Below are 26,825 nucleotides of genomic sequence, written 5' to 3'. Positions count from 1 at the left end.
CAGGCTGGGTAAGCCCAGCACTTTCAAGCTCTGTTTTGATGCGGGAAACAGTACTCTACCAAGGATTTAAACAACTGTATTTTAGAAAAGGTCATCCCCACAGCTGGTCAGAGGCCCCCACCCCAGTTCTTCTATCTCAGGGGCCTTTCCAAGGAGATCTAGGGGCCCTGGGGCAGACTGCCCAGTGCTCACCCAAGCAGCCCCGCCCAGTGGCACACACCCGCTCACCTGTGCGACAGAGTAGGTTTCATGGAGCTCATGGAGTTGAGGGGGGGCTGCATGGGGAGTTTCCCGGGGGGATCGCTCTGGCGGCTCTTCTGATGTCGGAGAAGCAGCAGGCGGCCGAGCTCCTCGCACCAGGAGGACAGCAGTGCTGCAACGAAGGACAGGATGGTCAGTGGGCACCTTGGCCACCACGCCCTGCCATGCCGACTCCCCCTCACCCTCAGAGACTGGGTGTTATCAACACTGGCTTTGCTCTCACCTTTGTGTGACACCAGGAGAGTCACTAAGCCTGCTCAGGAGGCCTCAGTGTTCTCACCTGTAAAGTGGGACTAACACTACCAAAGGAGGACCGAAAAGCAAGAGTAGATCAGAGGGGGGCAGATTTTAATGGCAAAGAGGAGAGTCAAAACAATGGAGCCGACAGCAGAGATGGTGCCAAGGGGAGACGGGAGAGGGAAAGACGGGCCCAGATACAGACCTTATGTGGGGGGAGGTTTGGAACTGCTGGCCACCCCCAGACTTCTCAGTGAAGCTCACCCCCTCGGTCTCTGGACAATCAGTTCAAAATGGCTTCTCCCATGGGTGGAGCCACAAATCACAAGGTTTAAAATCCAGAGGCTTCCTGAGCCTGCTGACACCCCAGGAGTGCCTGCAGGGTTCTCCCTGAAGCTCCTCCCCGCAAAGTGCCCTCTCACTGAGAGCTGAGCCTGTACGCACACGACTTCTGGTCAGATCTGCGATCGGCCCCTGCACCGCTGGGCACAAACATTTGGCAGGACAAAGGATTTCCAGGCCAGAGAGTGGCCCAGGGTAGAGGGGCTAAGCTGGAGTCTCCTAGGGGCACCAAAGGCACAGGAGAACTTCCACATCCAGGCTTAGAGAGAGAAGCCTTAAAAGCAAAGAGAAAAGCAGCTGGAATTAATTAATCTGGTGCAGGAGGTGGTGTGGTATGGGGAGAGCATGATTTTCTTTCATCCTTCACTGTCCCAACGTGGCCACCAGAGGCCAAAACTACCCTCAGGTTCAGTGTGTCTGGCCAGTCCTTCCAAAGTGCATGACAGAGCTGAGATTTGGGGAGGGAGTCGGGAAGCGTGGTCTGTCACCACCTTGCTGTGTGACCTTGAGGAGCTCAGAGACCCTCTCTGGGCCTCAGTTTACTTGCTGGAGAAGAGGAGTAGACTCTTGCCCTGTCTTCCTCCCAGGGCCTTGATGGGGGAACTGCTGAGACTGTACGGAAGCAAAAGGGGGTGACCACGCCCAGCCAATGCCCCACTCCTGCCATGAGCGCTTCGGCCAGACTGATCTGATAGTGCTGGAAGTACTCAACTGGGTCAAGTTGAACCAGGGGCCTTTTGAACCAGGACTGCTCAGGCACTGGGCCGGAGGCAGAGCCCATCTCCTCCTTTCCAGGGTCTTCCATCTGGATGCTGTACAACACGCTTCTGCATACTTTTCACGAATCTGCCCAACATGATCCAGGACAGCAGCTATTATCCCCATCCTGGACGTGAGCAGACAGGCTCAGGCAAGCAAAGTCACTTGCTCACAGTAACCACCGTCAGAGAGGGGCAGAGACATAGATGGTGCCCTTGCCCCAGGCACTGGTGGTGGGGCGTGAGGTTGGACCAGAAGGTAGGGGAGGAGATGAAACCCTCCAGAAGGCGAAACTCCCAGTGGCCATGGTCTCCAGCCCCTCCATTCAATGAGGACCCCTCAGGCCTCGCCTGAATCACACCCTTCACCATGTTCTCCCAGCACTGCGGGAAGACACCTAGACACGTGATGTCCAGGAGCAGCTGCACAGGGCTGCCACTTCACATTGCCCAGATCCCAGATGGGGTCCCCCATCAGCCTGAGGCCCTGAGAGGCAGGGCTGGGACCCTCTGAGACCCTGCCAAGCTCTGCCCCTGCTCATAGTCCAGGCAAGTTCTATCAGGAGAGTACAGTGGGTGGGCAGGGGTCGGGAAGCAGCTTTTAGGACTAGCAGGAGAACCCCATCCATCTAGTCTTATTGTGAGCTGGCTGAGAAGGAGGTGCCCACGTTCCAGGGGCCGAAGGCAAAGGAAGGGCAGTGGTTCTTGAGGGGAATGGGGCGGGGCGGGGGGGAAGGGGTCCTTCCAGGGCTGCTCTGGGTATGTTGCTTGGCTTGTGCGGTGCTCAAAGGCAAGCAGGGCTGAAATCCAGCCTGTGCGCCCTCCCAAGAGGGCACCTGGCCCTCCCTCCAAGAAGAGGTGTCAATGGGCAAGCTGTGTCTTTAAAGATGTACCCTGCCCCTTTGCGTGGGGCTTACCTTGCCAGCACCTGCACAGGGAGGGGATACCAGAGAGGGGAGACCCCACCCTGAGCATGAGTCTGCTCAGAAACTGTGGCAAAAATGCCCCTAAAGTGGTAGCCCAGCACACATCTGCTGCAGCTGGATGGGGCGGCAGCCTATTCAGAGGGACTAGAACAAACAGAAATGAATTTCCAGATTTCTCCCTTCTTCTCCCAGGCCCCTAGTTACTGGCTCTTGTGCAGGGGGCACTGGGCATCAGAAACTCATTTGCACTCCAAGCACGAGGGCTGCCGGATTGCAGTGATGGAGGGATTGCTTGGCTGCCAGCACAAAGGACAGCCACAGATGGTGCCACCCACTGCCCACCCTGCCCATGGCTGCCTCTCTCAGCCTTTGCTCCTCCCCAGGGGCCACCACAACATGCAGGTGGGGATAGGGGGCACCAGGGGGCAGTCAGAGCTTTTCTCCAATCTCAAGGGCCCCTGCTTGGTCAAGGACAGCCCTTGTCTTCCTATTACTAGTGGAGTGGTGTTTTGTAAAGGGAATAAAGAGGTGGGTGGCATAGTAGAGCATGGCTATGGAGGGCCTGGGATGCGGCAAACAAATGTGACGTATGTATTAGGCGGCCACAACACAACACAGATGCCAGGACAGCCACGTTCCTACAACCAAGAAGGGAAGGATGGGAGTGAGGGAGGCACCACCCTCAGACCCCAGCCTGAGCATCCGGCTAGCACAGAGGCCACGCTGGCAGACACATGGCAGGCAGAGGCACGGAGGGTGGACACAGTGCATGCTTTCATGATGGTGCAAACCAACACAACCTGTCCGGAGGCAAATGCCGGCTAATGACAACATGTGGGATTTGCAGCCAAAAAGGAGCCTGGGTACTGTCAGAGACCCAGGAGGACAGACAGACACACAGAGGCAGGTAGCAGATTACACGAGGAAAGAAAGATAGCCCAGCAGGTGGGTCCCTGGATCTGGGCTGTCTGCACAGCTGAGCTGAGTGTGCCTGCTCCAATGAGGTGGGTCCTGCCTGCATACCACTTTGGTCCTGCATTTATTTTCTCTGTGCACTTGTTGGGGCATCAGGCATGAAGAGTCGAGGGATGGGAAGGCTTGATGTGCTTTGCACAGAGCACACCCAGCAGCGAGGAGGGGGGGCAATTTCAGGAAGAGACACCAGCCATCCTAACCTGCTGCAGGTGGGGTCAGGAGTGCCTCTCCTATGTCTGGACAGCCATCATAGTCAGCCTCCTACCTCGTCCTATGAGTGCTACTCACCAGTGGTAACAGGGGTGGTCCCCAGGGCCCCCTTTTTGTACAGAGGACACCAGACTGAAATAGCAGCTATGATCTCATGTCCCTTTCCCCCTTTACAAAGCGCAGCTTGCTTGGCCTCATGACAACCTTGGGCAGCACGTGACAGCCTCCCCTCTTCGACAGAGGACCTTCAATTGGTGCATCATGGCAGAGCCGGGCCTCCTGCTGCCCAAGCCCCATGTACGTACAGCCCACCTGCACAGCTGTCAACTAATGCCATCCAGCTTTCGGCAGTGAGAGGTTCCGATGCTTGTCGGAGAGGGGCATGGAAAGGAACTTTGGCTGCACTTTGCATTCTTTTTGGATCCCTTCTAATTTGGGGTGTTGGTGCAGGGTGGGCCTTCTGCCTGTCAGAAACGAGAAAGCAGGGGGGCTGTTGGGAGCAGAGGCTCAGTGCACAGCCAGGGAGGCAAGGGCAGTGCAGGCTGGATGGGACCACCTCCTCCTGAGGCTGACAGCAGGACTACAGCAGTACCAACTGCCCCCTCTGCTGCAATGAGTCCTGGCTTCCGTAGGGGAAGAGGAATAGGGGCACAGCTAGGAGCAAACTCATCTCTTTGGGGCTGCACCTCTCAGGTGGTGCCCTCACCCGAGGCAGGGTCTCTGTGACAAGCAGGTGCTGAGCTGGGTGGGGAACCCAGGAATCTGGGCTCTTGGGCTGGCAGGGAGCCAGGCTCTTCACTAACTCTATCTTTTTTCTTTTCTTTTTTGAGGAAGACTGGCCCTAAGCTAATAGCTGCCACCAATCCTCCTCTTTTTGCTGAGGAAGACTGGCCCTGAGCTAACATCCGTGACCATTTTCCTCTATTTTATATGGGACGCCTGCCACAGCATGCCACAGCATGACACAGTGCGTAGGTCTGCACCTGGGATCCGAATCAGTGAACCCCGGGCCGCCAAAGCAGAACGTGTGAACTTAACCACTGTGCCATTGGGCTGCCCCCTCACTAACCCCATCTTGTTGTCCTCAGCCCTCATCTAGGGGCTGTGCCGGTGGTGGGAGGTCGCCTTTGACCCCAATTACCAACTCTGAGCCTTGGCCCAGACTTCCAAGCACTTCCCAGACTTCTCAGCATGAAACACGTAAGCATGCATAGCCCAAAATGTGTAAAACGAGCTCACCAGGCCTTCCTGCACCCCTTCAAACTGGCATCCTTGTTGCCAGGCTCCCCCTACTCCAATCCATTCTCATCTTAGGTACCAAGGTCTTTGATTATCCACCCAGTATTCACTCAGCAAATAGCTGCCAAGCCCCTGCCATGTGCTGGAGTTCCTGCGGTGCAGTGGACTGGGTCAGCACACCTGCTGCAACTCTTCATGACTCCCACAGGAAGTCCAAACCTCTCAGGACAACATGCAGAGCCAGGTAAGACTGGGAGGCAGCCCCGCCTCTCACTCTCCTGACCCTAGGAGGCAGCTGATGCCCTGGGGTTCATGGTGAGGGACCTCAACATTCTGGGTTCCACCACTTACAGCTAGCTATGTGACCTTGGGCAAATTAAACAAGCTCTCTGGGCTTTAGTTTCTTGACCTATCAAATGGGCATAATACTAAGCTCACTCCTTAGAATCATTGTGACGTTTAAATGACACTAACAATTACGAAGTGCTTAAAACAGTATCTAGTGCATAGTAAGCATGGAGTCCCTGAAAGCATTGTGTGTGGTCTCTGGAGAGCAGGTGGGACGTCTGCAAATGCGCTCTATTCTCCATAGGCGGTAAAGTGCCTCAAGAGTGAGAGAAGCCTTCCCAGGCCCCTCCTGAAGATGTCAAGGCAGCCCTGATGGGCACCAGTGCCTACACCACCCCAAGAGAGAGGAAGGGAGAGGAGGGAGGATGGCAGGCAGGCCGTGGGGAGCAGAGGCTAGGTGCACTGGCTCTGAAGTCCAGATGGGGCTTCAATCATGTCCTGCCACTCTCCAGCTGTGGATTTCACCCAGGCTGTCTCACCACTTAGAGCTCCCACCTGTGAAATGGGCTTAACAGGAGCTGCTTGCCTCACAGGATGGATGTGAACTATAAACTGGCGTTGTCAATCAGCTGCAGGAGTATCCAAGCAAAAGCCAGAAAAGGAGGGGAGGGAGGGTGGGCAGAGGACCAAGAGACCCTGTAACTCACACCAGCCCCAGAAAAGCAGCCCCTCAATCCTGTTCCCACCGCCACATCCCACGGCACAGGGAGGGCTGGTGAGCACCAACTCCAGAACCAGCCTGCAAGACCTGATCCTCACTTGGTATCTAACATCCATGTGACACCCGAGCAAGTCACCTAACCTTCCTGTACCTCAGTTTCCTCACTCTAAAATGGGGTGGTGGTAATTCTACTCCCTATCTCATTAGGGCAGTTGCAAGGATGAGCTGAGTCACCATGATGAAGCACAGGAACAGTGCAAAGCACACACGCACGTTTGCAATGACAGCATTACTGACCTTGGTTGGTAGATGAGTGACCAATGGGTGGTTATGGGGCCTTGGCATCTCTGTCCACTTCTGATCACAGGGAAAAGGATAGGTGTGCAGCTCTGGAAGCTCACAGGGCATGGGTGGGCACAGGGTATCTACAAGCCCCGGGCCCCCAAGACCAGGCCTGTCTGCCCACTTGCCACAGGAAGCAAAAATCAATTCCCCTTCAGAGGCAGCTCTGCCTCCACTTTAGTCCATGGAAAGGTGCTTTTGGCCCCAGAAGGGAGGTATTCTGGCTTCCCTAGGGTCCCCCGAAGGACTCTCCAGCAGTGTGGACAGAATGTACTTCCCCAGCCCAATGGCAGGCATCTTGAATGGGGGGCTCCTTGTGATCCAGAACAGCTCAAGACCCAGGCTGGGCATCTCACTTGGCACTGTCTGGGGCCCTGGCCTTCAGCAGCCAAGTTCCAAATGGCCACGTCCACAGGGGAAGCAGCAGCCCTGAGGGATCAGTGGAAGGGACAGGGGACTCGAGCCAGGGAGAAGAAACGACAGGTTGACCTCTTGAGCTCCCATTGCCTGCACTTGTCTTTGTAGCTCATCCAGGAACTCACGAAGGGCACTGGGGTTGCCATTCCAGACTTGCCATGGACTTAAACCACTAGGGTCATTTGCCAGCAGCAAGTCTTACAGTTGATGCCGTGTCACGGTGTGATCGACAGTGTGTTTTTCCTTCCTAGCAATACATGAAATAGCGGTGTGTGTGACAATGGGGGGCATCTTCTATTAATGGGATCCAGCAGACGTGTCTAAGGGGCCCTGCTCTGAAGGATGCTATAGCTACGGCAGCAGGAACTCCTCTGGAAGAGAAATGGACATGAACGCCATGTCTGAGAATCAGGAGGGGCGCAGGACACAGGTCTGAGGGAGGGCGCCGAGGGAGAGCCAAGTTCCCGAGAGTTGTTCCCCAGAATCTTCCTGGCTCCACCCCCTGCAGCCAGCCGCCACCACCACAGTGTCCTCGAGGGGAAAGAAAAAAGAAACCAGGTGTAAGAGTGAGGGCAGGTCTGGAGTGGAGTCCTGGGGCATCTTAGTCCTGGCTTGTCCCAGATGTGCCCTCCCTGAGGACAGTGACAGGTCTTGCATTTGCCTCTGTAGCTGCAGCTCCTGGCAGAGGGGACAGGTTGACCAGACTAGCATGGGGCCACTGGTCTCAGCTGTGGTAGGTACCAGAGAGAAAGTGGAAGGAAGAGGCTGCACACCCAATTTGGGAATTGCCTGGGTTCCAGGCAGGGAGGGTGGAGCTGCATTCCCCAGATCAGCCGGGTCACCAGCAGACAATGAGCTGGTGGGAAGTGGAGGGAAGGCAGAGGCTGGGGTCTGAGAGTCAAGCATCAAAAGGGCAGACAGGCTCCCCCGGGCACATGTGAAAGGCTGTCCCTCACTAGGGTGGACTCGGGCTTAAAAAGGAGCCAGAAACCAGAGGCAGCCATGTGGCCAGAGGAAAAAAGGCTTCTGTTCCCTAAGGAGGTGAGCAGGGGGATGTTCAGTGAGAGGCCTGGGATGCTCATCCCCAGTAAAGTCTGGGAAGTGGTTAGGGATGAGAGCAATAGTGGGGTGCATGGGGAGGATGAAAGGCCTTCTGGGGAGGAGGGTACAGAGACCTGGACTGGATGTAAGGGCCAAGCAAGAGAATTATCAAATGTGCTGCAGACTGGAGAAACTACACACAAAATGAAACAAAGGCGTATTCAGTATCAGAGAGCATCTTAGCAGCTAAAAGGCTGCTGTAGAACAGAGGAACTCTGTGTGTGTGTGTGTGTGTGTGGGGTGGGGGGGAGGAGGAGCTTCTGAGACCCAGGGGTGCCCAGGAGGAGGCCCTCCAGGCAGCAGCCAAGGCTCCAACCATACCCTGAGGGAGGGGGTGAGGAAGAGTCAGGCAGAATGAGGCAGAAAGAGCTCCCGAGAGCATGCAAGCGGGGTTCACTGTTCTGTTAAAAACATTAACGATACATTTTCAAATGCTTCCATACCATCAGCTCACAAGACCCTCTGAAGTGGCAGCAGAAGCCTGGTGGCCCCATTTCCTGATGGGAAGCCTGGCACAGGCATCTGGAGGGCCTTGCCTGGTGAGTCAGGGCAAAGAACCGGGCTCTGCACCGGGCTCCTCCCCTCCGCCTTCCTCCCCACACGTCCAAGTCCCTGTTCCCATACCCACTGGAATTGCCAGGGAGCAAATCAAGCAGATGCCCCTGCCCTGCCCCACCCACATGTCATCGTGGCCTGATTATCTTTGCAGTCTGTCCCCTTTGCTTCTTGCCTGTTCCAATCACCTTCTGCAGCCTTGTCTGTTCTTGCTGAATTATGACAAGTGCCTCCTATCATTCTTCTCAGTCTCCAAACTGCCTCCTGCCAATCCACTCTGCAAGGCGGCTAGGAGGAATTTTTCCACACACGTATTCTGATCACCAGTTTCCAATCTGTGTCCCCAGAGGCTGCACCGGGCCTGGGAGACAGTAGATGCTCAATGGATGCAGAAAAGAGTGAGAGAGCCAGGCTACCAAGGGGAAAGATGTGGTGTTTGGTAAGGAGGGCGTGAATGCCGAGAGCCCCAGTGGGATTCACGGGGTTCACTTCTCCAACCCCGGTCCCCAGCATGGTGTTTGGCACTGGCCATGCAGCCAACACACAACTAATGGGTTGAAATGAATCACAGCTAGATAACCCAATATTCGACAAGGTGGGAAAGATGGACAGACACTGAGTACGCTGTCTGAGACCCAGATGATCAGCGAAGTGCCTGTGACCTGGCACCCTGTGGCTTTTAAACCTGCTGGCATCTCCCGATTCCTTGGGACCTGGACTGACCTCAGGAGCATCAACCCTGCATGGAATCCTATCATGGGTGCATCTAGAGATTGGTGCTGTCATCAAGCAAAACCTACAACTGAGTCAAATGACACTGATTTAGCGACATGCACAGCCACTGGTGGGCCACACTGAAATAGGGAATGAAAGGTAAGAGTTTACAGAAACAACATCAGCTCGTAAACTTTGGAGGCGCTGCAGCCCTGGTTTTTTCTCTGCTTGTGGATTGACATCAGTGTTCATCTTAACACTGTCTGTCCCACAGGGGAAGACGGAGGGCCTTCCTAGACTACCTCACCTAGGGCTCCCTGAGCCTCCTCCTCCTGTCTCCCACACCCAGGCCACAACCTCCTACCCTCTGACCTTCCTTTTTCATCCCCCAAACAAGGGGTCCTGGCACCATTGCCCAGAGGGTCAGAGATAGTGGAGACTCCTGCCTACACGTGGGAACCCATGCAGAGAAGGAGTGGGGAGGGGCTGGGAGGGGAGGGGAGGGGAAGGGGGAGGAGGACATGGGGGTTTGAGATGACACGGACCTGGGCTATTCTGTCTCATCTGTAAAGTGGGGAGACAGCAGAGGCACCTCTGCACACAGGCCTGCCATGAGAAGTCCCCATATGAAGGAAGGGCCTGAGCTTTACGTGACATGTGAGAAATGGCACATGTTGTGCCAGAGTCTCAACTGGAAACCCAGAAGCTGTGAAATGCTGACTACCTCCTGCCTCCAGATGGCAGAGTGGCCAAGAGCACAGACACTGGAGCCAGGTCACCTGGGTTCAGATCCCAGGTCAGACATTTAGCAGCTGTGTGACCTTGGGAAGTTATTTAACATCTGCTTGCTCTGGTTTTCCCTTTTGTAAAATAGGAATAATAAATCTTACCCTACCTCCTAAAGTCATGAGGATTAAACAGTCTAATACACATAAAATGCTGGTACAAGGCCTGTCATATAGGAAGGATTATATGAAAATAAACTATTACTGTTTCTGTTGTTGTTTTTGAGCACATGTCCCTTTAAGATTAAGAGGTTTCTCTTTCCCCATCTATGTGCTGTTCCTCTAATAAAATACCCTTCCTTTCACCCATCTCCAAGATCATAAAAATGTTTATATGCCTCGGGCCCAGCCTTGTACCTCCTCCTTCACACTGGGTGCTCCCTAGCACCCAGCTGTGCCCACACCCAGTGTCTTCCCTGCCAGACACTCTGTACTGAGCAGACCCGAGGCCTCCATGGAACTGAGCCCTGACTGAGCTCACTTCTGACTCAGCTCTCGGGTCATGCAGTGCCAGCGGCCAGTCAAGGCAGACTCCTTTCTCAGTGGCGCCTGGGCGTGGGGGCTGGGGCAGACTTTACAGCCGTCCTGCTCTGGCCCATGACCCCTGAAAATAGAGCTACCCACAGAATTGTTACTGTGCCCTCCCCTGTAGGCCTGCCATTGCTGGGTGTCCCCAGAAATGGAAAATGGGCCCGCTCCCTGCCAGTTCTCTTGGGTCATCTCCTCCCCGGAGGAAAGAGCACAGGATGCTCATGACCACGGAAGGGTGGGAGCCAGGGGCAGTCAGAGGCTGCTCAGCCTCCAGAGACCAGCGTCAGCCCTAATGTGGCCACTGACCCAGCAGGGCAGCCTGGAGCCACGTGTGTGTGTCTTTAAAATGGGATGACCATTAGGGCCCTGCTCACCTACTCCTTAGGAGGACCTAAGGGGATCATGAGGGCACACAGACAGCCCTTCGTTTTTCCCGACTGCCTGCAACCTCTCCCTCATCTGGGTCTCACAAATCCCCAGGCGAGAGGCTGGATGTGGATGTCCATGTTTTACGAAACAGAAATCGAGGCCCAAGAGGGGATGATTCAACCACAGTCACCGCACAGGGCAGGGGCCCTGCTGCTGATGCAGGATGGTTTCCCTTTTATCCTCCGAAGTCTGTCATGCCACATATCTGAGAGCAGGCACATCCCCAGGAGATGGCTCAGCACATCCCGCCCACCTCCCATTCCTGTGATTCATTGCTATCCCAGCTTCTTGTCCCCAGTCTGCTACCAACTTCCTGTGTGACCTCAGACAACTTCCTCCTCTCTCTGGGCCATATGTCAAAGAGGGGGTGGGCGCTGTGTTCTCTGAAGTCTGTGGCCCCATGAATCAGCCCTGGTCTCACAGCAGGGTCACGCTTCTCAGGGCTGAGGCCAGCCTTGACTTCTTCTCACTCTGTAGGTGCTATGGGATGAGCTGGCCATCCTCACACCTGGCCTGGACATGCCCCTCCCCAGGTATGGGCTATAGATAGAAAGGGCTCCAGAGATCTCACCCTGCCCAGGTGCCTAGAGCTGACAGCGGGGAGTGGATCTGCTGAGGTCCTACAGCTGGTGTGTTTAGGACCCAGGAGTGAGGGGGCCCCGGGGCAGGTGGGAGGGGAGAACTCTGTAGCCTCAGCTGCTGGGGCCACTGTTAGGCAGTCCCCCTAATTACAGGAGACATCATTCCTGGGGGTTGTAGAGTGGATTCTGGTGGCCCTGACAGCTGACCCCTGGAACAGAGATGTTTTCCTTGGGGGAAAATCTTCCTCTCCTGCAAAACAGCTGTATCATTGCATTACCACCAGCAGCAACAGTACGGTGCCCTGAGTTTCAACTGCTGGTTTTTCTAGAGCATTCCCACACTCTGCTCTGTTATCTCCCAGACTGTGAGTAGGAAAGTTAAAACAGGGATGAATTGTCCGCTAGCCCTCCAGCTGTGAGTGACCCTGTCCCTCTCCATCTCTGTCCACCCCTCTCGTCCACGCACACGCTTGGGCCCCATGTGAAGGGAGGACTGACCAGGTTGATGGTTTGGTCAGCCCAGGATGTGAATGAGGCTCATGGCCTGCCCTGCCGGGCCCTACCTGCTTCCTCATGCTTGAAGGTCGTGCAGTCCAGCCTGGCCTGAGAGGGACTCCTCAAGAGCCCTCCCTCCGGAAGGCTCCACACACGCTCCCACTCCCCTCCCCAAGCGCTACCTGGTTGGCAGGAGCTGGGAGTCTCAAGGTGTGTGACCTCATCTGGGAACTGAATTCTGGGGGACCTTGGAGACAGCAGGGTTGATTCCCAAACCGGTCTGGCCACGCCTCACTCTGCAGAGGCCTCAGGGCAGGATGCTCGGACCCAAGAGGAGATGCCAGACGGGTTGAGCCTGTCTGTAGGCTTTAGGAAAATCCCAGCCTGAAAATTCCCTGCCCACCTCACACCACCATCTGGGCCTTCCTGGATAACTCAGCTTCAAGTGAAAAGACACTCATAACAAGCTTGGGAGGCTTTTCGTCAGAAAGAGAATGCCCTGTTCTAGGCGGTGCCCCTGAGTCCTGCCAGCCAAAGTGTTGAGGTCCAGACACCAGCTGGCAGGGAGCCGCAACTGTGTACTCCACCCCCTCGAAGGACTGGTTCATACACCCCTTGCCCCCTGGACCCACACAAGCCACCTGGCTGTGGGGGAGTCACAGCCCCCATGTTAGAGATGAGGGGAGCACAGAAAAGCAAGGTAAGTGGCTCAGGGCACCCTTGAACTTATGGCAGGCCAGCAGCAAAGCAGGACCTTCTCATCTTACCCAGGGTATTTGCTGGCAGCAGGGCAAAGGTGGGGATCTTGACCACCTCAGCTGAAAATTATACAGCATTAATAGCAAAGCAAGTGTGCTAGCCAGGCAAGAGGGGCCTGAGCCACCCCCACAACAGACTGAGGCCAAGAGGCCTCTTGTGCACCTGTCCTCATATTCCAGAAGGACACAGGACAGATCTCTTTGGCTACCCAGGGATTGACCAGAACATCCATAGCGGGGTATGCCTAGAGCCAAGAGTCTCCCCACCTCCATCTAGCTTCAAGGCAGCACCCAAACAGGATGAGGGCAAGGATACAGGGCAGCAAGGATGCTCCCCACACGCTGCAGGCGATGGGACGACACTCCCGTTGAGTCTGCAAGACAAGAACGGAGCCACCCTCGCCCTGCCTCCACAGGAGCCGTGTCCCCAGGACCCACACAGCCTGCACACCCGTCATTCCAGCAGATGCTACCTGAGAGCCTGCTTTCTATTCTTCATGAAGTTTCTCCTGGGAGCTAAACACCACTGCCCATTGCTTCTTCTCAGGAAGCCTGAGGGTTAAGGAGGGGTTATAGGAATCAGTTTCTTCCCTGGGTAATTTACTTTTCTGAGGCTTCCCTGCTAGGTAGTCAGTTTGGCTGTGTCGTCTACTCCCAGCATAAGAAGGAGAGGTCAGTGTGAGGCCAGGCCCTTTCCAGGGTCAACCAGACTCCCGAGAACACCACAGCCATCCACCTTCATGGACCCCAAGGGAGCTGTGAGTCTGAGCACTGAGAGGCTTTGCTGTGCATTCCCTCCATTCGCTCTGGCCCCCATGTCCAATCCCAGGCCCTTGGCTCTTCCTGTGAGCCAGGAGCCAGCGACAAATCAGGGGTGCCTCAAATGGCAATTTCCTTAGACCCAGCCTGGGCTCATGAAGCCAGGGTAGACCATCCCAGGGTCCTGGTCCTGAGACTAAAGCTTGGGAGGTGCCAATCCCAGGACACCTTAGTTTCTATAAAGGAACTACCTGGAAAGACTCTCAGCCCTAAAGAGTGACTGAGGAGGTGTGTGCTACAGTGACAGGGGCAGGAGAGAGATCTGGGCCGGGCAGCACTTTGCCAGCTGATCCACACCCTCGACTACCAAGTTGGGTTCAGGCCACTCGCTGCTCTTTGAGAAAGAAGAGATTCAGGAAAAACCCGCTGACCGGACCCCCCACCCCACCCCACCCACTCCCTCCTTCCCTGCTTCCCCTGGCTAGGTGACCTGGTTAACCTCCAAGAATCTCAGCTTCCTGGTTCAAGAAACGCAGAGGGCGATTCCTTTCTTCCCACCCCAGGCTTGTGAGGGTAAGGCCTGAGCCACAGGGCAGGTGGCTTAGTGGCAGAGGCAGGGCTCCTGCTCGAGCTGCAGTCCCTCTGGAAATCAGGCAGGTGTTTTAGCTCAGGGGCACATGACCTGGCCTCTTGAGCGACATTCAGTGGAGACTGAGATGCTCCTTCCTGATCCTGCACAGTGGGAGATGACAACCTTCCAGTGCGTTCTCTATCCAAAATCGTGTCACCGGGTTTTCTCTCTTATCCATTTATTCAGCAAGAGCAGTCGCTCACCTGCACATTTCACATTTCTATGTCTTGGCTTCCTAATTGGTCACTCCCCTCCTTGTCTGAGAAACCCTGAGTGTGGATGTTTGCTGAAGCTCTGGAAACCACCCATGCCCGGCAGTTACGACCTCTCCAGATGCCCAGCAGGGTTTGGTAGTGGATGACCGGGCTGCTTGAAACACCAGAGTGGCCTCCATTTGTCCTACGGGGCTCTCCTTCTAAACTGCAGGGGTCCCTGATGCATTTTGGAGACTATTTGTCACTCTTTTAGCACACTATCCACTAGTTGTAGTTATGTATAGGTAGACAGCATTTGAAGAGAACCTGACATAGAGACTGAATTTACAGAACACTTGCGGTGGGGGGGACAGGAAACAAGAGGGGACGTTTCTCTTTGCAGAAGCTGCTTTATGTGATGAAATGATTCCCTGTGAGGTTTCTTTAAATATCCAGCTGCCTTGCTGCAATGAAAATAAGAATCGTTTATGAGAATTCCATTTACATCTAGTGTTTCCTAGCTGCACTTGTTACTCAGAGTGTAACACACCTGGGTGACGTCTGGGTGAATCTGAGTCCTGGATGGTGAGGTCCCAGGGCAGGACTGAACCACCTGGGTCTCCAGGGCAGAGGTTCCCAGTTTTGCCAGTGCATCAGAATCATCTGGAAAGCTTGTAAAAATACAGAGCGCTGGGCCTCACCACCAGTGGGTTGTTGGCTTCAAGTGGGTCCAGTGTGGAGCCTGAGAATGTGCATTTCTAACAAGTTCCCAGGTGATGCTGATCCTGACGGTCTGGGGACCCCTTTTTGAGAACCACTGCCCTAGACTGAGGGGTGAGCTCAGGTGCCATTTGCTGCATGAATGGAGGGGGAGGGAACCATTCCTCCCTTTCCCCTGTGGGTTCAGAATATGCACAAGCTCTCATGCCAAGAGAACCCTGTGCTTGGCTGATGGTCTCCAACACTGCTGCTGACTTACCCTTTCTTTGTTTTCAAGGCCCTGGAGGTTTGACCCCGGATTCTCTTCCCGGCCTTGGTACAGGAGAAAGAGCACTGGGCAGGGAGTCAGGAATGAGTGAGCCTGGGTTTTATCTACTAGCTATGAACTGTGTGGTCTTGGGCAAGACCCTGGCAGGTTTCTTCACCTGCACGTAAAGGTATCTCACTAGCTGCTCTAAAGGAGTAACGAGGCAAGCTTGACAGTGGCTACTGCAGACGGAGAACCTGATTCAGGCCAGGCAGTTTTCTCAGCACTCTGTACGCCCTGTCTCATTCAAGCCTACACTCTGTGAGATAACTACTACCATCTCCCCATAACACAGTTTTTGGCTCCACCGCTTGCTCGTGTGCTAGTGTGCCCTGTGCCCTCCCTGCCTTGGGGCCTGCCGCACCAAGTGGCTGAAGGGCTGAGTTAGGTCCTGCATAGCTCAGCATGGCTGTGGCTCTCAGGAAGCAGCCCCAGAACAGTTGTGCAGGCAGGCGGGGGAAGACAGCAGCCTGGGCCAGCTGCAGTTCAGGCCTGGCTCCCTGTGTCTCTTTCAGAGCAGCTAGGGGAGGGAGCCATCATTTGTTTAGGTCTCTGCAGTGTTTAATCACCACTGGCTCTCCCTCCCACCTCCCCCTTCCAGTGCCTGCTCTCTCCCTGCAGGAAACAGCTCTCTGCCTTCTGCCTCTGATGGAGGCCATAAAAAATTAACAGCACCCAGAGAAGGAAACACTGGGCAGAGACGGCTGTTGGAGCCAAATGACCAGCTGGCCCCAGCCAAGCAGACCCCAGTTGGGCAAGCTGGATCCTGAGGTGGCTCTGAAGGCCTGCACTCTCCCAACTGACCACCCAGCAGGGCCAAAGCATCTAGGATGGCTGTCAGTCTGGGAGTCCAGAGCAAATCCAACTGCCTCTGTGGGAGCCGGAATGCAGAGCCTGGGCCTGCCTGGGACCTCCAGCCCTTGGAGAATCTGAGGACAGGGATATACTCTCTGCCTCTGCCATGAAGAGAGCTGGCCCATGCAGGGACATGCCCTCGGGAAGGTCAACTGCAGGCCAGGCAGAAACTTGACACATCCCTTTTCTTTGTTCACATTCCTGACAAGCCTGTGATGCCAGGATCACAACCCCCATTTTCCAGGATGAAACTGGTGCTCAGAGAGGTTAAGGAACCTACCCAAGGAGAATCAGCCAAAACAACTGGCAGAGTGGGATCTATTTATTTTTAACTAATGAAATTACTTTTTATTTACATAAGTAATACACAAATCCATTCTCTTTAGAAAGCTAACACTTCAGATAGAGACCAGAAGAGGGTTTAGGGCTCACATTCGCTGGCCTCCAAACCCATAGTTTTTCTATTCCATCTGATGGTTCCACCTCTGTTGCATTTCACCACCCTCCCTTCTTAACTTTTAAATGTTATTTTAAAGAAGTAATGTGTGCACATGATTAAAAATGTACAGAAGTAGAAAAAAAGGTATGTACTGAAGAACAGTCTTCCCCAACTCACTCTTCTTGCCCAGTTCCTCTCACCAGGGGAATCACACGAATGGCTCTGGGTTTTCCTTCCAGAGTTCTTATGTTATTTGCATATACCACAGCCTTTGCAATGTCTGCCCAGAAGGTTCTGGCCCTGGAAATCCACGTGGTTCACCCCCTCCTCCGCTCAGCCAGGGCTTCCCTGACCTTTCCAGTTTATAGACTGCAACTCCTCCTCCGCCAGCTGACTCCTCTACATCCCTCCTCCGCTGAACCGCTTTCCAGAGCACTTACTACCTTCTACTTTTTATCTTATTTACCATCTGACACCCCACCCCCTGCACTGGAGCAAAAGGTCTTCCAGAGCAGGGGTTTCTGTGTGCTGCGGTCATGGCCACATCCTCAGAGCCTAGAACAATGCCTGACATACAGACATACAGTGACAACCAACACCACAGAAGCACTGGGCACAGGCAGTGTATACGGGGATCCCACCCTGATGCAGAGGGTAGCAAGGTGTACATGCTGTTCTCAAGTTCCATTCCCTCCCCTCACCCGAGGAAGATTAGTCCTGAGCTAACATCTGCCAATCCTCCTCTCTTTTCTGAGGCAGACTGGAACTGAGCTAACACCCAAACCCATCTTCCTCTACTTTATATGTGGGACGCCTACCACAACATGGCTTGCTAAGTGGTGCCATGTCCACACCTGGGATCCAAACCGGCGAACCCTGGGCTGCTGAAACAGAATGTGCACACTTAACCGCTGCGCAACCAGGGCGGCCCCTCAAGTTCCTTTTTAAGAACACATGCTTCAGCTCAAAACGACTGTCACTCCTGGAGGACAGGACTGTGCCTCTTCTACCTCTTGTCTCTCCAAGGACCCTGCCTGGTCTGGGGCACATGGCAGATGCTCAGAGCTCAGAATGACCAGACTGGAAACTTGACCCCTACCTCACACCACAGACAAAAAAAAAAGAGCAAAACAATACACCGCCTGGAAGATGACACAGGAGAATATCTCCATGACCCTGGGATTGGAGAATATTCTCAAATAGGACACAACAAGCACTAACCATAAGGGAAAGTTGATAAATTTTCCAACATTTAAGTGAAAACCTTCTGGCATACCAAAACACACCATTAAGAGAATGAAAAGGCTAGCCCAGGGTGGCGGGAGAGTCTGAAAGAGAAGGACACAGTGCATGGTGATGAGGCCCAGGTTCAAGGGCTCTGGGGAGTCGGGCTCCCCAAGGCTGTCTGCAGCGACAAAGGAAGGCTTCTCAGAAGAGGCAGAAGGTGGCTTCATCTCACTTCTCCCCCAACTCTGGCCTCTTCCTCCTCCTTCCTGAAAAACCAGAGACTTAAGACAGACAGAAGAGTCCTAGCCCCTCTTCCCTGCCCCACACAGAGATAATCAAGGAAGAAAAAACAAATTAGAGAGCCCAGGAGCCTGGCAGGGCCTTGGGAAGTTTGGCTTGACAGGGCAACAGCATTTAACAAAGCTCACATCATCCATCACTGGGGCCCAGTTATTTAGATACTGGGCATTTGATTAGACTAATATGGGCGGCTGGGGTGAGGCATGGCTGGCGCTTTCTACCCTTGCCTACAAATTAGACCGTCACACACACAATCCGATTACCTCGACTGCCACATTTATCTTGGGAGAGGCGCCATCCATCACCCCTCAGCAGCTGGCTCTGTGCCTCCTCCAGCAGGAGGGGAGTTAAGTGTACCTCTAAGTTTTAGCAGGCAGTGCTCATTCAGTCATTCATTCCATCACCCACTCAGCAAACACTGCCCCAAGTACCCCCCTGGGGCAGGCCTTGGGTCGGGCACTGGGGTACAGAGCAAATACAGCCCTTGCCCTTGAGGAGCCCATGGACAGTACGTGAAAGGGGAGGCATCCAAGCTGGCAATAAAGGAGAGCTGTAAGCTGATGGGCCCAGGTTTGCATCCAGCTCCCTCTCCTCCAGGAGAGGAGTGTGCCGAGCCACTGATCTAGTCCGCAATGTCCCTGCTGCGAAATGGGATGCTAACACAGTGCAGCCCATCCAACAGAACTTCTGCAATGATGGAAATGTTCTATATATGCACCGTCCAAAATGGGAGCCATGGGCCACGTGTAGCTACTGAGCACTTGAAATGTGGCTACTGTGACCGAGGAGCTGAGTTTTAAGTTTTATTTAACCTCACTTCGTTACATTTAAGTGTACACGGCCACAGGGGGCTCTGGCTCTAGTGCAGAACACGGCAGATTCAGCGGTTGCTGCCTTTTCAGGGTGGTGGTGAAGGGTGAACCAGGTAGCCCCAGAAGGTCTGGAGCAAAGTTTTGCATGTGACACGTGCTCAACAAAGGCTAGGCCCTTTCCTTCTCGAAGGGCCAGCTGGGTTCTGAGGCCAAGGATAGCAGCAGCGTTACCTGAAGACCCTGAACTGATAACACAGTCCCCTTTGCCGCCCAGTAGTCCAGCAGGGCTTCCGTTTTAAAGAGAAAGCTGCGAGGCGCAGAAGTGAAGATGGCACAGCCACAAAGTGGCAGAGACAGAACTCGAGTCCAGGGCTCTGTGGCTTTCAACCTCCCTCTTCCCACTGGACACCTGGCTACCCAGGAGACGCACGGCAGGAGCGAAGCCTGGGGGTGGGCGTTTGAAGGCAGGGCTATGGATCAGCCGGCCTCTCCCCTCAAGGCCAGTGCTGAGGAGGTGGATGCCAGGCACAGGGGCACCCTGAGTTGCCCCTGAGCCAGGCCCTGCCCAGCTTGCCCCAGCCCCTCAGGCTAAGCCCATGGGGGCACAGAGGCCTCTCTCAGCATAAGGCAGAGTTGGGGCAGCTGACTGAATTTTGTGTTCTAAATATAGCTACTCTAGATGGGGCCCTGTCCGGAGGCTTTTGCAGAGTGACCACGGCAACCAGACAGGGAGCCTTGGTGACACAAGGACTGGTGAGAGAGCTCAGGGATGTCAGGCTTCCTCCAGCTTCACAGGACATCACTTAAGCACAGGCTCAGAAGGCTGGCAGACACAGCTTCAAACCAGCTTCTGGTGCCAGGAACCCGAGGGCTCGGAGTGAGGCGAGTCCCCTCAGTGAGGACCCGATGTCCCATCACAGGGCTGCAGCGGGGATGAGGCACTAACGAACCTACAAGCAGAACTCAGCACCCTGCAAGTGCTCGCTTGCTGGGACTTGTTCAAATCACTGGCATTGTCTGAGGTCTCAGGACAGGTCAGAGACCAAGTGAGACCCCCAGCCTGTGTCCTGTGAGTCTGGGAAGGCTGGAGAGACGGCATCTAGGAATAAGCACTCCTCACTGATCAGCTGTGTGACCTGGTGCAAGCCACGTCACCCCTCTATCAAAAGCAAGGATAAAATTACAAGCATGTGCAAATCCTTCTGTGAGGATCAGATGGAACATGCAAAAGCACTTAAAACCTGGATTTGGACAAATCTGATAGAATCTAAGTATGCAAGTGGGCAGGTTTTCCCAGTACCTTCAGAGCAGCCTGACCCCAGAGGGAAATCATCTCCCAAGAGAACACAAGTCCCCCAAAGAACAAGCCAGAGCTTAGGAGTCCAGTCTTCAGACACTCAAGAGACGACCTGCTGGTAAAGGACTTCTCAAAAAAACAAGCCTAGAAAGAGGCAGGCCCGGGTGAATGGAGGCCTGCTTTGTGAGCCCCTCTTGGAACTTGCTGCAGGGGTGGCTGGCAGGCTTCCCGGGGTGGGCTTACCTGGCTCACTGGGCCAGGCACTGTGGCTTCTAGCTGGCCAAGGCAGCTGGGAAGAATGCCGGGGACACACTGCAACTGTAGGAGGGAGCAGGCTGCCCTGGATGGAAAGCAGGAGGTTGCTGGGGGGAGATTACCACCAGGCTGGGAGATGGGGAGGGAAGGCTACAGTAGGAGCCAGACCAGGAGAAGAGCCTAGGGGGATGAAGTGATCCAGAAGAGTCAGAGACAAGATGGGAGGGGGGAGAGGGGTATACCAGGTGAGCTGAGGAGGCCTCCCTGGAACACTCCCTCCCCCCAGATTCACCCCTCTCTGCTGTCCCAGTCAAAGGTATACTTAGCCACTCACATATCAGTATAAATGAATTTATAACAAACTGTGCAAGATGGACAAGGAGCAGGAATTGAAGGAAAATGAATGGCAGGCAGCTCTCCCTGACAAGCCACTCCTCAAAGGCAAGTAAGACACCCTAAGAGCTCCCCAATGGGGACCCTCTGCTGCTAGGACCACCAGCATTCCCCCTACCCCTCCCCCAAATGCCAAAACTCTTTTGTTGCCACTTAAGCCAATTTGGGGGTAATTCTGCAGGCAATTGTCTTCCGATTTACAATGCGGCTCAGTGATTGCATCCAAGCTGACGGTTCAGGCTGTAATTGTATGGTAATCACTTCTGTTTATGATCGATGTGGAAATCACTATTGTTTTCAAGTAGGCTTGTTAAATCAAAAAAGTGCAGGGGTGGGGAGGGAGGGTTTATTTCTCTAAGTTGGAGCCCTGGGAAAATGAAATTAAGCAGAGCAACCCAATGTGAGGGGAGGTGGCTCTGATGGCAAAGGCACCCTCATCAACTCAGAACTGAGAGACAGAGACAGGCAGGGACACAGAGATGCAGAGACAGAGACATGGAAGGGGCAGGCGGAGAGGCACACAGACACAACAGGGTAGAGCCACAGTGGGGCAGACAGAGATGCCTGGGGAACGGCCACGTACAGGACGGAGGCAGTCAGATCCGTGGATACATAGAGATGCCCACACAGACCCCACTGCTCATACATGCAGAGACGCTGAGCGAGATACTAGGGGAATCCCCCTTACACACCCCGACATTTCACCAGACCTGCTCTCATTTATTCCTAGAAAGGTGGGGACAACCCAAGTGCAAGGTGGCAGGCTGGGCACTACCTGCCCCTCAGAGCTGGAGCCCCCTACCTGCCCCATTGCCGCCTACCTGCTGCCTGGAAACAGGGTGGCAGATGGCATCTGGGGGGTTCAGGTGGCAGGAGTAGGGCAGTGTTGTGAGCTGACCTGCAGTTGAGGGGAACAGGGGCTGCTGCCCATCTGGTGGGCAGAAACCCGAACCTCTCAGAGGCTGCAGGGAACAGGTCTGGGCTGAATGAGGGGCAATGCCTCCCAGGGCAGCAACGGACGCTCCATGGCACCATAGGACTGAGCCAGACCAGGCTGGAGGCCAAGGCCCTGCAGGGGGCGAGCTGGCACAAGCTGTTGTGTTCAGCAGCAGACAAAACTCTAGGTTGCAGGATGAGCCTGGCTATAAGGCTTATGTTTTTTTCAACTACATGCCCTTCTTCCCCAGCAAAAGTGCATGGAGACCATTGGGCAACGTACTGAAAATCACGACTATGGCGAAAAACAATAGGTGTTTGGCTTCCAAAGCCTCCATCCTGATGCCCTTCATCTCTGCCAGCTCTCCTGGCACTTCTTTCCTCTCTCTACCTGTCTAAACCACCCTCCATATTTCATGGGTCGGCTTCACCTCTCCAGGGAAGTCTTTTCCCACCCAACTGGTCCCTCCTCTCCATGGTACCAAATGTCACGCTGACTTTGATGCAGGACTTTGGTGGCCCACAGTCCTGGCTGTAATGAGCTCAGTGACTGTGGCAGGCTGCTTCAGCTTTTTGAGCCTCAGTTTCTTCAACAGTGAAGGCGGATGGGCAGGCTGTGCTCTATCATGGGTGGCCTCCCAGTGCCTGGAGCAAGAACAGCATATAGTAGCTTTCCCACCAGATTCAGCGTGGGCTTAAAGGCCACCCTGACTTGATGATGTGGCTTCCTTCAAACCCAGAGCACCCCGACTCAGCTGTCATGCCCTGCATATTGTCCTCAGGGCCAAGGCTCTGGGATGGTGGGCAGTAAGCTCAGCTCTCCTTGAATGGGGGAAAGGACAAGCCTCCATCTCCTGGGTTCAGGCCTCGAACTTGCCCTGCCCTGGCCCTCAAATAGGGCACCCCCAGCCGGCTGGGCTCTAAACTGAGATGCCTGGGCTGCCTAATTAGGGGCTTAGCAGGGCTTGTCAGGCAGCCGCTGGAAAACCTTAGAAGTGGAACAGTCACTCCTACTGGCTTCCAGTATTCGGCTTAAGAAAACAGACTACTTCTCCCCTGGGGACATTGCTTCTGAAGTATACAGAAACAAGTGATAGTTGTTCAACCAGTAAAAACAAAGTTGGCTAAAATGAGAATTTAAGCTACAATCAAGTTGTTTAAATGGATAGGGGACATCCCAAGCACGAGGAGGCTATGTGTGCCTGTGTTTGTTTATGTGGCTGTGTGCCTGTGTGTGCAGGCCCGTGCATCTACACAGGGCATGCTGGGTGCTCAGCAGGTGGATATCTTTTGGGGTTCCAGTCTCATCCTTCCTCTGCTCAGGGGCCCCTAACCAAGCCCCAGACCCAAGTGAGGATCCTGTGGTCTGGACCCCACACCCACTCAGGTGCTGTCAGGGAGGAGGAGAGGAAGGGTTTCCTGGGAGGCACTGAAGGCAGAAGGCCAGAGCGTCAGCCTCAACTCCACCCGGAGGCCCCTACCCTCTGCCCTCAGTTCCGCTAGCTGCCCAACGCTGGTAATGACAGTAACTCCCCTCCCAGGGGAGAGAAGGTCCCATATAGGTGGAAGTACCTTTCTGGACTCTAAAGAGCTCTACAAAAATCAGATATTTTCACACCCTGCTCCAACTTGTAACCTCAGGTTTGGAAGTGGCCAGCGACCCTGACCTTTGTTTACTTTGCACCCCGAAGTCAGGTCCCTAGGTGGCGCATTTAAGGTAGGGCCACCTGGCCAGGTGTTCTCCCTCCCCACATTCCCCTACTCCCTAAGGGGAAGAGTAGCCCAGGTGAGTTCAGACAGCTGGGGACAGGATACCAAGGCTCAGTGGGAAGAGGCAAGGCCAGCTTGAGAAGGAGCCAGGCCACCGAGGGAGGCCACTGTTCCTTGCCTAGGCGGCTGTGCCTGAAAGATAGGGCTGGGAGAGCTCAGAGACCCAGCCTGCCCTGGGTCCTTTAATCCCAGTGCTAAGAAGAACAGGAATCAACAACTCTATTTTTCAGATGGGGAAAGCAGCGGCTCTGGGAGGTGAGTGACTTCTTGTGAGGAGTAGAATGCAGGTGGTCTCCAGATTCTACAGTGCTCTGATACACCGACAATCTGAAAAATCTCTCTTTGCATGTAGCACTGAGACTATTCACAGAATTCTTTTGCCACCCCTGAGACAGGCAGAGCGGAAGCTGTGGAGAGCCAGGGCTGATTTCCCCAGGAAGCTGCGGAACACCCTTTCCTGAAGGTCTGGGAGGGTCCAGAGTCATCTTCCCTAGGGGGGGACAGGCCTTCCAGGGTCAGATCCAACGAGCATTCCCAGGCTCCCCCCAAGCCCCTGGTTCAGTGAGTGGTGCAGTGAGAAGGGCCACTGGGCCAGGTGTCCTTGGACATCTCTCAGGGGGGAAGAATATCCCTAGAAATGTCCAGGCCTCAGGGCGAGCCCCCTCTCAGAGCTCCAGGTCTGCCCTTTGGTTTAGTGGGATAAGGGGAGGGCCAGGCACAGTGACTGCCTTTGTTCTGGGACTCGTTCCTAGAGTCCCGGGCCCAGAGGCCATTCGGGGGACCATTCCTCCTACCCTAGCATGGTGACACTAACATTTATGGAGGGCATCCTTTGTGCCAGGCCCATGGTCTCGGGGGTTCCTCACAGCAACCTCGAGATCTCTGTGTTATCATCCCTATTAATGGATGCGGAGGCTGAGGCCTCACAGAGCTTCAGTAACCTTCGCCAGGGTCACACAACTGGTTAGTGCAGGGCTGGGGGGGCAGGGATGGTGCGGGTGCCTGCATGCCCCAAAGGGGTCAAGACATCTTAACTCTTACACACATATACCACCTGGCTCCCAACACGCCCCTCCCATATCACAGACACATTTCCAACACCCCCTGTGTTCACAGATCTGCACAAACCCACGAGAACACCACCATATACACTCATCCAACAATCATTCAACTTGTAAACGTCTCCCACGCGGACACACGCGTGCTCAACTGCATGGACACATGATATATGTGCACAGATGCAAAGCCCACATAACATTTTCAAAGGTTCCCTCTTATCCTTCTATCTCCAACACCCACCCTGGCAATAGGCTCAGCCCTACTTCACTCCCAAGCCCAGGCTTGGCCCTGCACATCCGGTGCCTTCCAGCTCTGACAGCTTCATTTGGGGACTTCTGCTCCCAGAGGCCCGGGACCCTGTGTTTTTTCACATTCCCCACAGTGCCCTACCCAGAGCCAGCTCTTCATTTGTTCATTCACTCACTCAAAACTTCTTAGTGAGTACTTTTTGCCCATTTTGATACAGAACATTCACACTCAAATGAACTATAGCCATGAACCTGAAGAAATACAGTATTCCTGCAGAGGCTGAGGACTGTGCCAAGTGCTATAGGCACAGTATAGTGCGCACGGAGAGTCACAAGTGCCACCACCAGGAAGCGCACAAGCATGGAGGGCGCAAAACCATGCCCTTGCTCACTCAGTAGCTCCTGCAGTTACATCAGGCCTGTGAGGGCGAGGGTGCCCCCATTTTACAGAAGAGGCAAGTCAGGTGGCAGAGGGAAACTTCAAGCTCCAGATCACCTGGGTGGGGGTGCCAGCAAGGCTGTAGATAAGACCAGGGAGGTGTTCAGGGAAGCTGTCCCAGACCAGGCCTGGCCAGAGGCTGGGTTCTGTCTGCACAAAAGCCCACAGAGCACCATGGGTGCACCCCACACCCCTAGGAGAGAGGAGGGGGCAATCAGGAAGTCACAAGCTAGGAAGAAATCTCCATTGCAGAGACTATAACTTGAGGACAAAGATCTTACCCAGGTCATGGAACACATTTCTCGAAGAAGGTACACCGCCATGCAAAGCTCCGAGAGGATTCTCAGCCCCTGGCAGACCTGATGCTGGGGAGGCTTCATTATGGGCCCAGTGGGCAGGCTGCAGGGCCTGGCTCACCACGGGGTGGGCAGGGCAGGAGGGTGGCCAGGCAGTGATGGCCCCTCTTCCCCAGCAGAAGCCTGCCCACTGGGAATGCCTGCTGCTCACTGGTGCCTTTGGGCACTGACACCAAGAGGGTGGAGGACCCATCCCTGTTTCAAGGATCAAAGTGGCGTGGACAGAGGGAGACTGTGCTCACAAAGGGAAGCAACGCTTGGGCCTTGCCCCTTTCCCTGGCCTGATGCTGACCTCTGGGGGATCCCCTCCCTGGGCTGGGCTGCCACCCGGGGGTGGGGAGGGAGCACTCAAGTCACTAGAGACCCAGTGGTTAAGGCTGCCCTGGGTCCAGTTAGGTGTGGGGGGCTTTTCTGCTTTGGGCGGTGCTGCCCTGAGCCCCCAGGACATTGGTGTTTGTGCTCCCTCCAGGGCATCCCCAGGACTGCCCAGGAGCTTTTGGGACCTGTCGTTGGCAAACAAAAAGCAGACACACCTGAGGGTTACACACGCTGTCCCAACGCCCCGCAGAGAAGCCACTGCTCCTCTCAGCAAACACTAAGGGAGCCCTGAGCCCCCTGCCAAAACCTCCTGGGGTCCCAGCGGGGGGGCAGGCAGCTGTCAGCTCCAGGATTTCTCGGGCATTCCATATATTCCTCAGTTCAGGGCCTGTGCTGGAGGAAAGGCACCCACATGGCACACGGGTGGGTGCAGGGGGGAACATTCGGATAGGCTTTGGCCACCATGGAAGATGAAGAGGCAGCGAAGCAGGGGGATGTGTCTCCAGAGAAACAGGAACGGGCTGTGCACAACTACAAGGAGACCATGACAGGGCAGCAAGGACTGCTAATGTTTACTCAGGGTGGACTATGTCCTCACACTGTGTTCAAAGTTATAGTTGCAATATATTCTTGAATCTTCCCACAGCCCTAGGAGATGAGTACGATTCCCCCATTTTACAGATGAAAAAACTGAGGCTTGGAGAGGTTAGAGCTTCCATTGTGTAGAGGGGACAGGAGAGGAGGGGAAAAATGCTGATAAGCAAGAGGGACGTCTGAGGGATGGGGGCCACCAGCCCCTAACAGGGAGGAGCCATGCCCTTCTTGCCTAGAACCCCCCCATACCT

At 54.7% G+C, this 26,825-nt stretch overlaps 1 protein-coding gene across 18 annotated transcripts in view; it reads right to left on the bottom strand.

Moving 5' to 3' along the window:
- Positions 1-26,825, bottom strand: part of ZMIZ1 (zinc finger MIZ-type containing 1) — a 237,553-nt gene that overhangs the window by 35,602 nt on the left and 175,126 nt on the right. For 16 of the 18 annotated variants that reach the window (XM_070491195.1, XM_014837155.3, XM_070491280.1 and 13 more), the window contains one exon: positions 229-373. In XM_070491195.1, coding sequence (XP_070347296.1) covers positions 229-373 — 145 coding nt within the window. Of the gene's footprint in view, positions 1-228; positions 374-484; positions 6,198-6,254; positions 13,831-26,825 lie in introns of those variants that run through there. The other 2 variants (XM_014837226.3, XM_014837216.3) reach the window with 2 other exon arrangements.

Source organism: Equus asinus, chromosome 2, assembly GCF_041296235.1.
Source record: "Equus asinus isolate D_3611 breed Donkey chromosome 2, EquAss-T2T_v2, whole genome shotgun sequence".
NCBI classification, from domain to species: domain Eukaryota; kingdom Metazoa; phylum Chordata; class Mammalia; order Perissodactyla; family Equidae; genus Equus; species Equus asinus.
This window is presented reverse-complemented; position numbering and strand designations above follow the sequence as displayed.